Source organism: Sorex araneus, chromosome X (genome assembly GCF_027595985.1).
Source record: "Sorex araneus isolate mSorAra2 chromosome X, mSorAra2.pri, whole genome shotgun sequence".
NCBI lineage: Eukaryota > Metazoa > Chordata > Mammalia > Eulipotyphla > Soricidae > Sorex > Sorex araneus.
Window position 1 is genome coordinate 326,125,317 of NC_073313.1, and position 12,827 is coordinate 326,138,143.

The 12,827-nt window shown below is 37.4% G+C and overlaps 1 protein-coding gene across 3 annotated transcripts in view; it reads right to left on the minus strand.

Annotated features, from left to right (window-relative positions):
* Positions 1 to 12,827, minus strand: part of WDPCP (WD repeat containing planar cell polarity effector) — a 326,531-nt gene that overhangs the window by 104,981 nt on the left and 208,723 nt on the right. For all 3 annotated transcript variants that reach the window (XR_008627320.1, XR_008627319.1, XM_055121824.1), the window contains exon 13: positions 9,573 to 9,636. Coding sequence is in view for 1 of the 3 variants with exons in the window: in XM_055121824.1 (XP_054977799.1) it covers positions 9,573 to 9,636 (64 nt within the window). In the remaining 2 variants the exon portion in view is untranslated. The remainder of the gene's footprint in view (positions 1 to 9,572; positions 9,637 to 12,827) is intronic.

Below are 12,827 nucleotides of genomic sequence, written 5' to 3' on the forward strand. Positions count from 1 at the left end.
AAACCCATTTGATATGACTTTTTTTGACTGGTGATAGACAGGTCTGAGTTCATTTTTTTGAATGTAACTCTCCAGTTTTCTCAGCACCACTTGTTGAAGAGGCTTTCCTTGCTCCACTTCACATTTCTTGGTCCTTTATCAAAGATTAAATGATCAAATATTTGAGGGTCTGTGTCAGGATATTAACTCTATTCCAAAGGTCTGCAGGTCTGTTTTTATTCCAATATCATGCTGTTTTAATTACTACTGCTTTGTAGTATAGTTTGAAGTTGGGGAAAGGTGTGCCACCCATCTTCTTTTTCCAAAGAATCGCTTAGCTATTTGTGGGGTTTATTGTTCCATATGAATTTCAAGAGTATTTTGTCTATTTGAAAAATGTCATGGGTATCTTTATAGAGACTGCATTGAATATGTATAATGCTTTGGGGAGTACTACAATTTTGACAATGTTAATTCCCCAGATCCATTAGCAGGGGATGTGTCTCCATTTCCCCATGTCCCCTTTTATTTCTTGAAGTAGTGTTTTGTAATTTTCTTTGTATAGGTCCTTCACCCCTTTAGTTAAGCTGATTCCAAGGTACTAGAATTTTTGAGGCACTATTATGAACGGGATTGTTTTTTTAAAAAATATCTCTCCTCCTTCATTGTTTGTACATAGGAAACAAAGTATATAGGCTTTTTTAAATTTTTTGCTTTATGGGTCACACCTGGTGATGCACAAGGGTTACTCCTGGCTCTGCACTCAGGAATTACTCCTGGCGGTGTTCAGGGGACCATATGGGATGCTGGGAATCGAACCTGGGTTGGCCGTGTGCAAGGCAAATGCCCTACCCACTGTGCTATTGCTCCAGCCCCTAGGCTTTTCTTTTTTAAGCAATATTATTATGAGGTTCTATAGCTAAATGAACAATTCCATGTTTACTTGGTGGATTAGTTTCATTATCTATTATATTATTACATACTATCTCTTTCAATTATTTATCTGTTGCTGTATAACAAATCACTCCTATAGCTGGCAGCTTCAAACAATACACACTGAGATTTCATAATTTTCTGAGTGTCAGAAATCCAGAAAAATGAAGTGGATAAGGATGACTCTGGGTGTCCTATGAGTTGCAGTTAAGATGTTGGCCAGAGAAGCAGTCATCTGAAAGTATGATGGAAGATGAAGAATCTGCATCTAGATGGATCATTCACATGGCTTTTGGTTAGAGGACTATGGTTTTTAGTTCAGTTCCTTGCTTCACGTACCCCTGAAAAGGGCTGTGGGAATGCCAGTAAGATATGATAGTAGGCTTCCCTAAAAGCAAGTGATTCAAGAGAAAGGTGGGTAAAAATGGGAAGACAAAGCATTTTACTAGCTAGTTTTCGAAGGTATGCATCGGAACTGAAGTACTGCTCACATTCAAGACCAGTAAAGGATAAAGCACCACCCTCTGAAAAGAGAAGTATGAAATAACTTGTGGGCATATTTTAAAAGCATCTCACCTTTGTCCCTTTTGAATTATTTTATTTGAACATGTTTGGTTAAATGTGACAGCATTTGCTTTGGGATATTTTTTCCACTTGAGTCTTTCTATGTCAATTTTTGTTTGGTATTGCCTCTTTATATATGCAGTATTTATCAGGATAATTTTAAAACAATCAACTCTTTGGACTGGGAAAATAGCTAAAAGGGCTCAAACATAGGCTTTGCCTGCAGTTAGGTTTGATCCTCAGAACCCCAGAGCCCTTGAACACCATCAAAAATAATCCCTGAACATTGCCAAGTATGGACCCCAAACAAAAACCCAGTCTTATGAGCACTGACTTTTTAAATTAGTGAATTGATAGCACAGTGGGTACGTTTGCCTTGCATGTGGCCGACCCCGGCTCCATTCCTCCGTCCCTCTCAGAGACCCCAGCAAGCTACCAAGAGTATCCTGCCCTCATGGCAGAGCCTGGCAAGCTACCTGTGGCGTATTCATATGCCAAAAACAGTAACAAGTCTCACAATGGAGACATTACTGGTGCCCACTCGAGCAAATCAATGAACAATGGGATGACAGTGCTACAGAATTGAATTCATCCATATTATAATTACTAATTTTAGACATTCTCAACATTAATTTAAAATTTTTTTCTACTTGCCACAATTTTACTTAATTTCCGACTTGCTTTGTTAATAACTTATCAAGTTTTAGACCTTCAGTTTTTCCCATTTATGGTCCCAAAGTTATAGCATTTGTATTAGTTGCTACAGCTGCCATAACAGTACACCACAGACTGGTGTGTGGTTTTAAACAAAGAAATGCATTTTATTTTTTTCACAGAGGCTCAAGAGGACTAGAGTCTAGAAGTCCATGATCGTGCTGTCAGAAAGGCTTTGTTTCTCCTGAGGTTTCTCTTTGGGGCATATAAATGGCTACCTTTGTCCATATCCTCACATAGCCTCTATGAATATTTATCCCTAGTATCTTTACCTCTTCTAATGAAGACACCAGTACCCAGTAATAATGGGTTGTCTGCACCTTCAGAGCTTCATTTAATCTTACATACATCTTTGAAGGCTATTTCCCAATACCCTTCATTGGGGTTAGGCTATCAACATCTGGAGGGGAGTCATAGTACACACGCATTCCCATATTTTCTAGCTTTCAGTGCCTTATTTACACCTTTTGATCTGTTACGTATCTTTTTGGAGTCAAGTTAAAAATTTTAAACACAGACACAGGTACATACAGACACACACTTTCCAACACTTCTAAAGATGTAGCATACAAAGAAAAAAGTTGATGTTTGCATTCAATTTGGTGTCTATAAACATAAAGGTTTTCTAATTTTAGTTATCAGTTACTTGTTCAGCAAGGCGACTTCTGACAGTAAAAAACTGAACTTGGAAATCTAAGACAGGTTTGAGTCAATAGAGGTTAGGAAAGTCTATTTGTAATGTTTAAAATAATTATAATGTATGTAATAAATGGTAATTATTACTTCAGAAGTCAGCAGGTATAAAATTCCTATATATAAAAATAGTCCTAAGAAAGCAATTTTATGTCAACTTAATCACCAAGCAAATGCCTAGGAGTGGCAGATGTAAGCCACGATACAGAAATCATGCCAATGAAAGACAAACCAATAATGTCATGCCAAGGGAAGGCACAGATGGCTGGAGAGCAGCAGCTATAGGACTTTTTATAGCATTATCAAATAGCACAGAGTTGACATTCCAACTGGCCCTGATCCAATGGCCAAGGTAATTAGGAGCGCCAACACGAGAATCTTCAGAAGGCACACTCATCCTCATGTAATTCAACACGGGGCCACAGAAGCAATCTTGGGTGGTAAATGAGTAGTTCTAAACCACAGTAATAACTAGGGTGGATAGTTACCTGAATTTTCATAAGCAGAATAAGTTCCCAAAGACACAGGACTAGCAGCAGCATTTCTATAACCAACATAAAGATTTTTCAGATCATATAGCTTATACCTAGAAGTTGACAATGAAGAGTATAAAACCATTGCCAGAATGATAACTTTTCCTTAAAACTAAACCTTACAGTGACTAAAAAGTTTCAGTACAGTGATTTTTTTTGGTCCGAACCATTTGAGAGTAAGATGTCAATATGCTTTTAAATACTCCAATGCTTATGTTCCACAAATTATCCTATTCTCAACGTAGCCTTTTTCATGTAATGAAAACATGGCATATTTGGTGTTCACATAAATGCACAGTGGGGTTGCTTCATCTGGGCTAAAATAGAACGCTAGCATTTTTAAAGCACTGCACCACCTCTATTATCACCATTCCATTCTCAGCTTTGTATCAGTGTCTTCATCAAGGACTCACAGGAAACTGTATGAAGACTTCTAGTCTCACACAGATTCTTGTTTTCTGGCATCTGTCTCACGAATTTTAGATCTCTCTTCATTCCTGAATAGTCAACACTAATCTCTGGCTCTATGCCTGAGTGATATCACTGGAAATTTCTGCTCTGGAAATTATATAGAGGGCTCATCTATATATTTCCCCTTATTGGAGGATCAGTCTCATACTGTCACTGTCATCCCGTTGCTCATCGATTTGTTCGAGCAGGCACCAGTAACGTCTCTCATTGAGAGACTTATTGTTACTGTTTTTGGCATATCCAATACGCACGGGTAGCTTGCCAGGCTCTGCCACACGGGCTCAATACTCTCGGTAGCTTGCCGGGCTCTCCGAGAGGGGCGGAGGAATTGAACTCAGGTCGGCCGCGTGAAAGGCGAACGCCCAACCGCTGTGCTATCGCTCCAGCCCCAGTCTCATACTAAATAACTAATTGTTCAGTGCCTACAGTTATATGTTGTACACTTTTATGGAAGTTTACAGTGGAAGGAGAAGTCTAAAATCTAATTTGCCCATGAGCTGGAAATAAGGGTCCCTCTTCATTCAGCAGTAATATTTCAAAAACAGTAAAGACAATTAAATTATATTATTATCACTGCTTACTTGGATTTTAGTAAGAAACAACTCTGAACTATGGGGACCGAAGATAAAAACCTATGATTTTCTAAAAAATAAGGAACTGGAGACAACACTTTACAGTGTTATACCTGCCCAGTTCACATGATACTCTAATATGCAACTCTTCTTTGCATCTCCCAAGATAGGGATGAATTCTTGAATAGAATAATGGTGCTGGAAGATTTAACAATATGATATCTGGCATAAAGCATATCCATTTCAAAGAAAATCATATCTAAACATGTGAAAATATTCTTCCCTACTGCTAAGAATGAAAAAAGAGAAATGGACAATTGGTATTACCATTTTTCCCTGCACACAACAGACTTCATTTTATTACAGACTAATGCTAGTGCTTTATCTAGATAAATCATTTTTCCCAACATGCTAGGGTTCTGTAAAACATTCAAACTAGATTAAATGTCATTATATAAAAAACATCTTACTGAAATCTTTATGAAATTTGGTGAAGAATAAAAGAGAAAGGCAGCTTTCCCAGATTTAGTTATAGTTGTGGTTAACAATAGCCACAAGGCACAAAGTTTGGGGGGAACTTCTAAATACCAATTTTATTTTATTTTTAATTTTATTAAATTATTATAGTTTGGGTCAATAGTATTTATTACAGTGGTAAAATATGTTTATAATAGTGTTAATATTTATGGTTCTGATGTACACAGTTAACATACCACACCACCATCAAAGTGCCTATTTCACCCGTATCCTTAAGAACTCCAATACCCATATTCATTCCCCGCTCCCTACTTTATTTAGTATTCCCTGTTTTGAGATCCAACTGTGATCCAGTTATTATTTGATACTGCAAATTACCTTGTTTTCTTTCTCTATAAATGAATATAGATGTGCGAGATCATCCAATATTTGTCCTTCTCCCATGACTATTTCACTTAATATGTTACCCTCCAGTTCCACCCAAGTTGCAATATTCCATCTTTTGTTATGAATTCATAATATCACATTGTATATATAGACCACAACTTCTTTATCCATTTGCCTATCATCGCTCATCTGGGTTGCTTACATTTTCTGGCAATTATATTAAATCCTGAAATGAATATAGGTGCACACGTATCTTTTCAAATTAATGTCATTGTGTTTTAAAGGCAGCTGCCTAGGTGTATAAATGCTGGATCATAAGGAACTCTATTTTAATGTTTTATCTTTTAAAAAAAGTTTTATATAGTGTTATTTGTTTAGCTTGCATATAGTGAATGCAAGTTTACTATTAACGAATGAGGATTCCTTTTCACCAGTCACAATGGTGATGGGTGCTTCCCATTTCATTGATATATGCCATTCTCTCTGGTGTGAGATGATAACTCACTGTCATTTGTATTTCCCTAAAATGTTATGAACACTTATTTTTTAAAATTTAATTAAGGTCTGTGGTTTACAAAATTGAAAGTTGAGTCTTAGGTATACAATATTCAAACACCAATCCCACAACCATGTGCACTCCCCTTCACCAGTATTCTCTTGCAATCTCCCACCACTTTCTGTCTCTCCTCCCCCTGCCTGCCTCCTTGACAGCCACATTTCAAAGTTCAGTGGTTGTAGTTTAAATCACATGTTTTCAGTGTTGTTGAGTCTGTGCTTTGGATATATAGCTATGCACTCTCCCACATCACTGGTAGACCTGAGCCTCTGATCCCTGTTCCCCCTTACTTCTCTTTTTACCTTCTTTCCTCCTCCTCCCCCATATTTCTTTCTTTTTCTGTTCTTCTCCTCCCTATACTATGGGTCAAGAGTGGTCTAGGCATTCCCCCACATTAAATTTTCTTGTCCAGTTATTCTATATACTGCAGACAAATGACATCATTCCATATTCATCCTTCTTCTTCTGACTTACTTCATTTAACTTATTTTACATAAGTAAGATTCTAACATTCCCAATGCTCCAACCATGTTGTAGCAAATTTCACGATTTTGTTTCCTGTAACCGCATAGTATTTCATTGTGTGTGTGTATGTGTGTGTGTGTGTGTGTGTGTGTGTGTGTGTGTGTGGTTTGCAGCTTTATTACCCATTCAACTGTCATTGGGACACCTAGCTGGATTCTGTATCTTAGCTAATGTACTTAGTGCTCCATAATAATGGTATGCATAGGTCCTTTTGAAAGTAGATTCTCAAAAGTGGCAATGCTAGGTCATATGGAAAGCTCAATTCTAAGTTTCTTGAGAACTTGTGATACTGTTTTACACAGGGATTGTACCAGACAACATTCCCACCAGCAGTGGATGAGAGTTGATGAACAACTTGCTTTTTAAAAAGTTACTGATAGTTGAATTTTAGGCATATAATGTTTCAACACCAATCCCACCACCAGTGTCAACTTCCTCCACCAGTATTCCCATATTCTGTCCCTATCCCTCAACCCCGGCCCCATGCCCGGCTGTCAAGTTCACAAGTACATTACAAAGTTCTAGTGGCTGCAGCTTAGATCTCCTGTTTTCAGTGTTTTTAGAATTTTTGAGTCTGTGTTTTGGATATATGGCTATACCACTCATCCATATCACCACTATAACTGAAGCCCTAACCCCTGATCACCCATCACTTCCTATTATCTTCTTCCTCTCTTGATTTTTTTCCTTCTCTGTCCTTCTCCTCTCTAAACACTGGGGTCAAGGTTGGTTTAAATACTCCCCCCTTTACTATAATATATTTCCTCATCCAGTGTTCTATATATCACAGATAAATAAGATCATCCTGTGTTTGTCTTTCTTCTGGCTTACTTCACTCAACACAATATCTTCCAGTTCCAACCAGGAAATTGGAAAATTGCATGATTTCATCATCCCTTGCAGCTGCATAGTATTCAACTGTGTCTATATACCACTTCTTCATAATCCATTCATCTGTCGTTGAACATCAAGGTTGATTCTGTATCTGAGCAATTGTACTGAGTGCAGCAATAAATAATGGCATGCATATGTCCTTTTGAGAGACTGATTTTACGTTCTTGCCTGGGGGTGAGGGTGGGGGCAGAGGTAGGGGGGATTTATGCCAAAGAGTGAAACTACTGGATCATATGGCAGTTCAATTAAAATTTTACTGAGAACCTCCCATACTGATTTCCACAGGAGTTTTATCAGGCAACATTCCCACCAGCAGTGGATAAGAGTAACTTCTTCATCACATCCTTGCAAACAGATTATTTCTACTATTTTTGATATTTGTCATTCTTACTCATGTGAGATGGTATCTCAATGTCATCTTGATTTGAATTTCTCTGATGATAAGTGATGCTGAGAATTTTGTCATGTGCCTATTGGCCATCCACCTATCTTCCTCTTTGAAGTGACTATTCATTTTCTCTCTCCATTTTTTATAGGGTTTTTAAAATTTTTTGGGGGGGTTGATCTTTGTGACTACTTTATATATTCTGGATATCAAACCTTTACCTGATTGATGAACACAATTTTATATATCCCTTTCATGGAAGTGTCTGTACATTTCCTATCCTCTTTTTTGGATGGTTATTGGGTTTTTTGGTTGTTGAGCTTTTTGAGTATGTATAGTGAATGTCCCCCAACCCATTAGTAGGGTTTTTAAAATTTTTATTCTGTTTTGTTTGTCATGCAAAATAACTTTATGGAGTCCAATTTGTTTATTTTTGCATTTGTTATGTTTACAATGGGGTCAAATAATTGAAAACACCTTGGTCAGGAATTTGGCTCAGTGGTAGAATATTTCCCTTGTATGTGTGAGTACCTTGCTTCAATTTCTAGCATGACTTGTATCCCCCAGAACTTCCAGGGAGCAACTACAAAGCATGGGGCAGTCCCCAGAGCAGTGACCACCAAAATATAAAACAAAGAAGACATTAGAAACATCTCTAAACTCCATATATTAGAATGTTCTATGATTTTTCCTAAATACATTTTATGGATTCTGGTATAATCTTATTGATTCAATTTGCTCGAGCAGGCACCAGTAGTGTCTCCATAGTGAGACTTGATGGTATAATCTTACGGTCTTTAATCTACTATGAATAAGCTGTTGTGTATGGTGTGAGATATAGGTCCAATATCATTTTTAACTGTGACTTTCCAGCTTTCCCAGAGTTATTTGTTAAAGAGGTTTTCCTTGCTATACTTCATGCAACCATATCCTTTTTCATAGATTAACTATCTGTAAATCTGAGGATTTATTTCTGGACTCTCAATTCTATTCCACACTGAGAGTTTATCTTTATTCCAGTACCACACAGTTTTGATTACTATGGCTTTGTACTAAAATTTAAAGTAAGGGAATGCAATGCTTCCCCATCATATGGGGGAGAATTTTCAGAGTTATCTTTGATTTAGTGATCTTAATCTGTATTTACAATAATTACTTTAAAAAACATAAGTGATAGGGGCTAGGAAGCCCCCCAGGAGCTAAAAACACATGGCACATATACATGAGGCCCTGAGTTTGATGCTTGGTACCTCATGGTCCACCAAGCGCTGCTGGAGTGGGCTTGTTGGTCCTGCCTGCTGGGCCTGAGAAATACTACTTCACTGGACTCAAGCATTGAATTCTCTGGTCTGATTGGCTTGGTGTTGCTGGGAGTGGTCCTGGGATCCCCTGAGTATTGCTTGGGAGCCTCTTCCCTGCCCACACAAAGATAAAAATAGTAGAACAGATATAATTTGTTACTTCTCACTAAAATCTAAAGCACCTACTGAGCATATTCAAAATCATGGGCTATGTATTATCCTATGTTGTGGCTTCTGTGGCTATTACTTCTTTAGAGAATGGAGTAAAAGGCACTTAAACTTATTAGATAGAAAGGTGTTCTCTGCTCATGTCAAGATACATAAGAGAAAAGTTCAAGAATTATAAATTCTTAGAAAGCATAAAAAAATCCTTTGGGCCCTGGCAAGGAAAATGTCAACAAATCAAAAGGGCCTAGATGGCTATTGACCAGTTCCATGAAGGCAAAGCTGCAAGTCAAGATGGAATAATACTTCCCTCCTGTGTATCTAAAGCACAAATGACACTAATCCTTTTTAATGGTCACAAAAGCTGACAACTTACATGACCTTAGAACTGAAGGCATACAATCATGTCTGAGAATGACTCACCATAAACAAGTCATGAGCACCAATATCAACTGCTAACAAAAATGCCTTTTCAAATCTCTGGTACCTATAAGAAAGGAAAGAAATACTACATTTTAATTGTGATCATAGATAGCATACAGTGTTATTAGAATTTACTTATGAAAACTATATGTCAACAGATTTGATAATTCAGAAGAAATAGATAAATCTGAGAAAAATACAATCAAGTGAGACTGAAACAAGAACAGAAAATCCTAAGTGACAAATCACAAGTATAAAAGCTGAAATAATAATTTTAAAATACCCAAAATATAAAGTGTTGGATCAAATGGCCTTACCAGTGAATTTTAGCAAATGTTTAAAGAAATTAAGTCTAACTTCTCAGACATCCAACAATTAAAAGAAGGAGCATTTCCTAATGCATTTTATGAGAACAATATCCTGATGCTATCATTAAAAATAAAAGCACAAACCAATGGCTCTGAAAAAAATCTTTAAAGAAAATTCTCAAGACAAACAAACTGAATTCAATAGTATATTCTGAGAATTATATATCATGATCAATGACATTCATTCTAGGGATGCAAGGATGGCTCAACACATGCAAATCAATTAGTGGATTATATAACATCAATTAGAGGAAAGACATTAATAACATCCATAGATGCTGACAAAAGATTTGGCAAGTTCCAGAAACCACTTATGATAAAAACTCTCAAAATAGGAACAGAGGAACATACAATAGGATAATGAAGTTCATATACTTACTATAAGCCCACAGTATATGGATTTATTCAATGGTGGAAAATGAAAACTTTTTCTTTAAAGTCAGGAAAAATCAAGATTGTCCATTATCGTGAAGTGGAGCAAGGAAAGCCTCTTTAACAAATGGTGCTGGCACAACTGGACAACCACATGCAAAAAAATGGGTTTAGACCTTGACCTGACACCATGCACAAAAGTCAGATCAAAATGGATTAAAGACCTCAACATTAGACCACAAACCATAAGGTACATTGAAGACAAGGTCGGCGAAACCCTCCACGATATTGAAGATAAAGGTATCTTCAAAGGTGACACGGAACTAAGCAATCTAGTAAAAACAGAGATCAACAAATGGGACTACATTAAACTAAAAAGCTTCTGCACCGCAAGAGATACAGTGACCAGAATACAAAGACTATCCACAGAATGGGAAAGGATATTTACACAATACCCATCAGATAAGGGGTTGATATCAATGGTATATAAAGCACTGGTTGAACTCTACAAGAAGAAAACATCCAACCCCATCAAAAAATGGGGCGAAGAAATGAACAGAAACTTTACCAAGGAAGAAATACAAATGGCCAAAAGGCACATGAAAAAGTGCTCTGCATCACTAATCATCAGAGAGATGCAGATCAAAACAACCATGAGATACCACCTCACACCACAGAGACTAGCACACATCCAAAAGAACAAAAGCAACCGCTGTTGGAGAGGATGTGGGGAGAAAGGGACCCTTCTTCACTGCTGGTGGGAATGCCGACTGGTTCAGCCCTTCTGGAAAACAATTTGGACGACTCTCAAAAAATTAGATATTGAATTCCCATTTGACCCAGCAATACCACTGCTGGGAATATATCCCAGAGAGGCAAAAAAGTACAATCGAAACAACATCTGCACATGTATGTTCATCGCAGCACTGTTTACAATAGCCAGAATCTGGAAAAAACCCGAATGCCCCAGAACGGATGACTGGTTGAGGAAACTTTGGTACATCTATACAATGGAATACTATGCAGCTGTTAGAAAAAAGGAGGTCAAGAATTTTGTAGTCAAGTGGATGGGCATGAAAAGTTTCATGCTGAGTGAAATGAGTCAGAAAGAGAGAGACAGACATAGAAAGATTGCACTCATCTATGGTATATAGAATAACAGAGTGGGAGACTAACACCCAAGAACTGTAGAAATAAGTACCAGGAGGTTGACTCCATGGCTTCGAGGCTGGCCTCACGTTCCGGGGAAAGGTCAACTCAGAGAAGCGATCACCAACTACATTGTAGTCGAAGGCCATGTGGGGGAAGGGAGTTGCGGGCTGAATGAGGGCTAGAGACTGAGCACAGCGGCCACTCAACACCTTTATTGCAAACCACAACAGCTAATTAGAGAGAGAGAACAGAAGGGAATGCCTTGCCACAGTGGCAGGGTGGGGTGGGGGGGAGATGGGATTGGGGAGGGTGGGAGGGACACTGGGTTTACGGGTGGCGGAGAATGGGCACTGGTGAAGGGATGGGTTCCAAACTTTGTATGAGGGAAGTATAAGCACAAAAGTGTATAAATCTGTAACTGTACCCTCACGGTGATTCTCTAATTAAAAATAAATAAATTTTAAAAAAAAAAGATTGTCCATTATCACAGATTTATTTATTTTGGCACTAAGTCTTTACTCTTAGTCAGAGCAATTAGATTATAAAACAAGAGGAGTCCAGATTGAAAAATTAAACTATAGTTAAACTATTATAATTTGTAGAATATATTTAATTTTTGTTCAAAAATATCTATTAAAAACTGTTAGAGGGATGAGAGAGATAGAATAGAGGTAAGGCATTTGCCTTGTATATGGCTGACCCAGATTCCCATATATGGTCTCCCTGAATACTTCCAAGGATCACCCATGATCACAGAATCAGCAAGAGCCCCTGTACACTGCTGGGTGTGGCACAAAACCAAAACCAAAACAAACTATTTGAAACAATGAATAAATACAGCAAAGTACTAGTGATGAAATCAATATTCAAAAACCTACTATGTTTTTATATGCAAATAAAATCTAGAAGAGATTAAGAAAAACAATCCCACCCAAATCAGCAAAAAAAAGGTAGGGATAAATTCAAGAGGTGAAAGAACAATATAATGAAAATGCATGACACTATAAAATGCCATATAAGATTCTTAGAAGATGATATGACATCCTATCTACATAGATAGAATTAATAGAACTTCAATGTCTAGTTTAGCAAAAGTAGCATACAGATTTACTATCATGCCAATCAAAATTTAAATATTTCCCAGGGAAATAAAGAAATAGAAAAAATTAGGGTTTATATGAAATCATCAAAGACCCCAAATACCAAGAGCAATTCTGAGAGGAAGGAAGATGGAGGAATCATGTTGCCTGACTTCAAAAGACATTACAAAGCAGAAGTAATTGAAACTGCATGGTTCTGGGGGAAAAATACACAAAAATTCATATAATGGAAAGACCAAAAACTAAATCCACACATAAGTGAT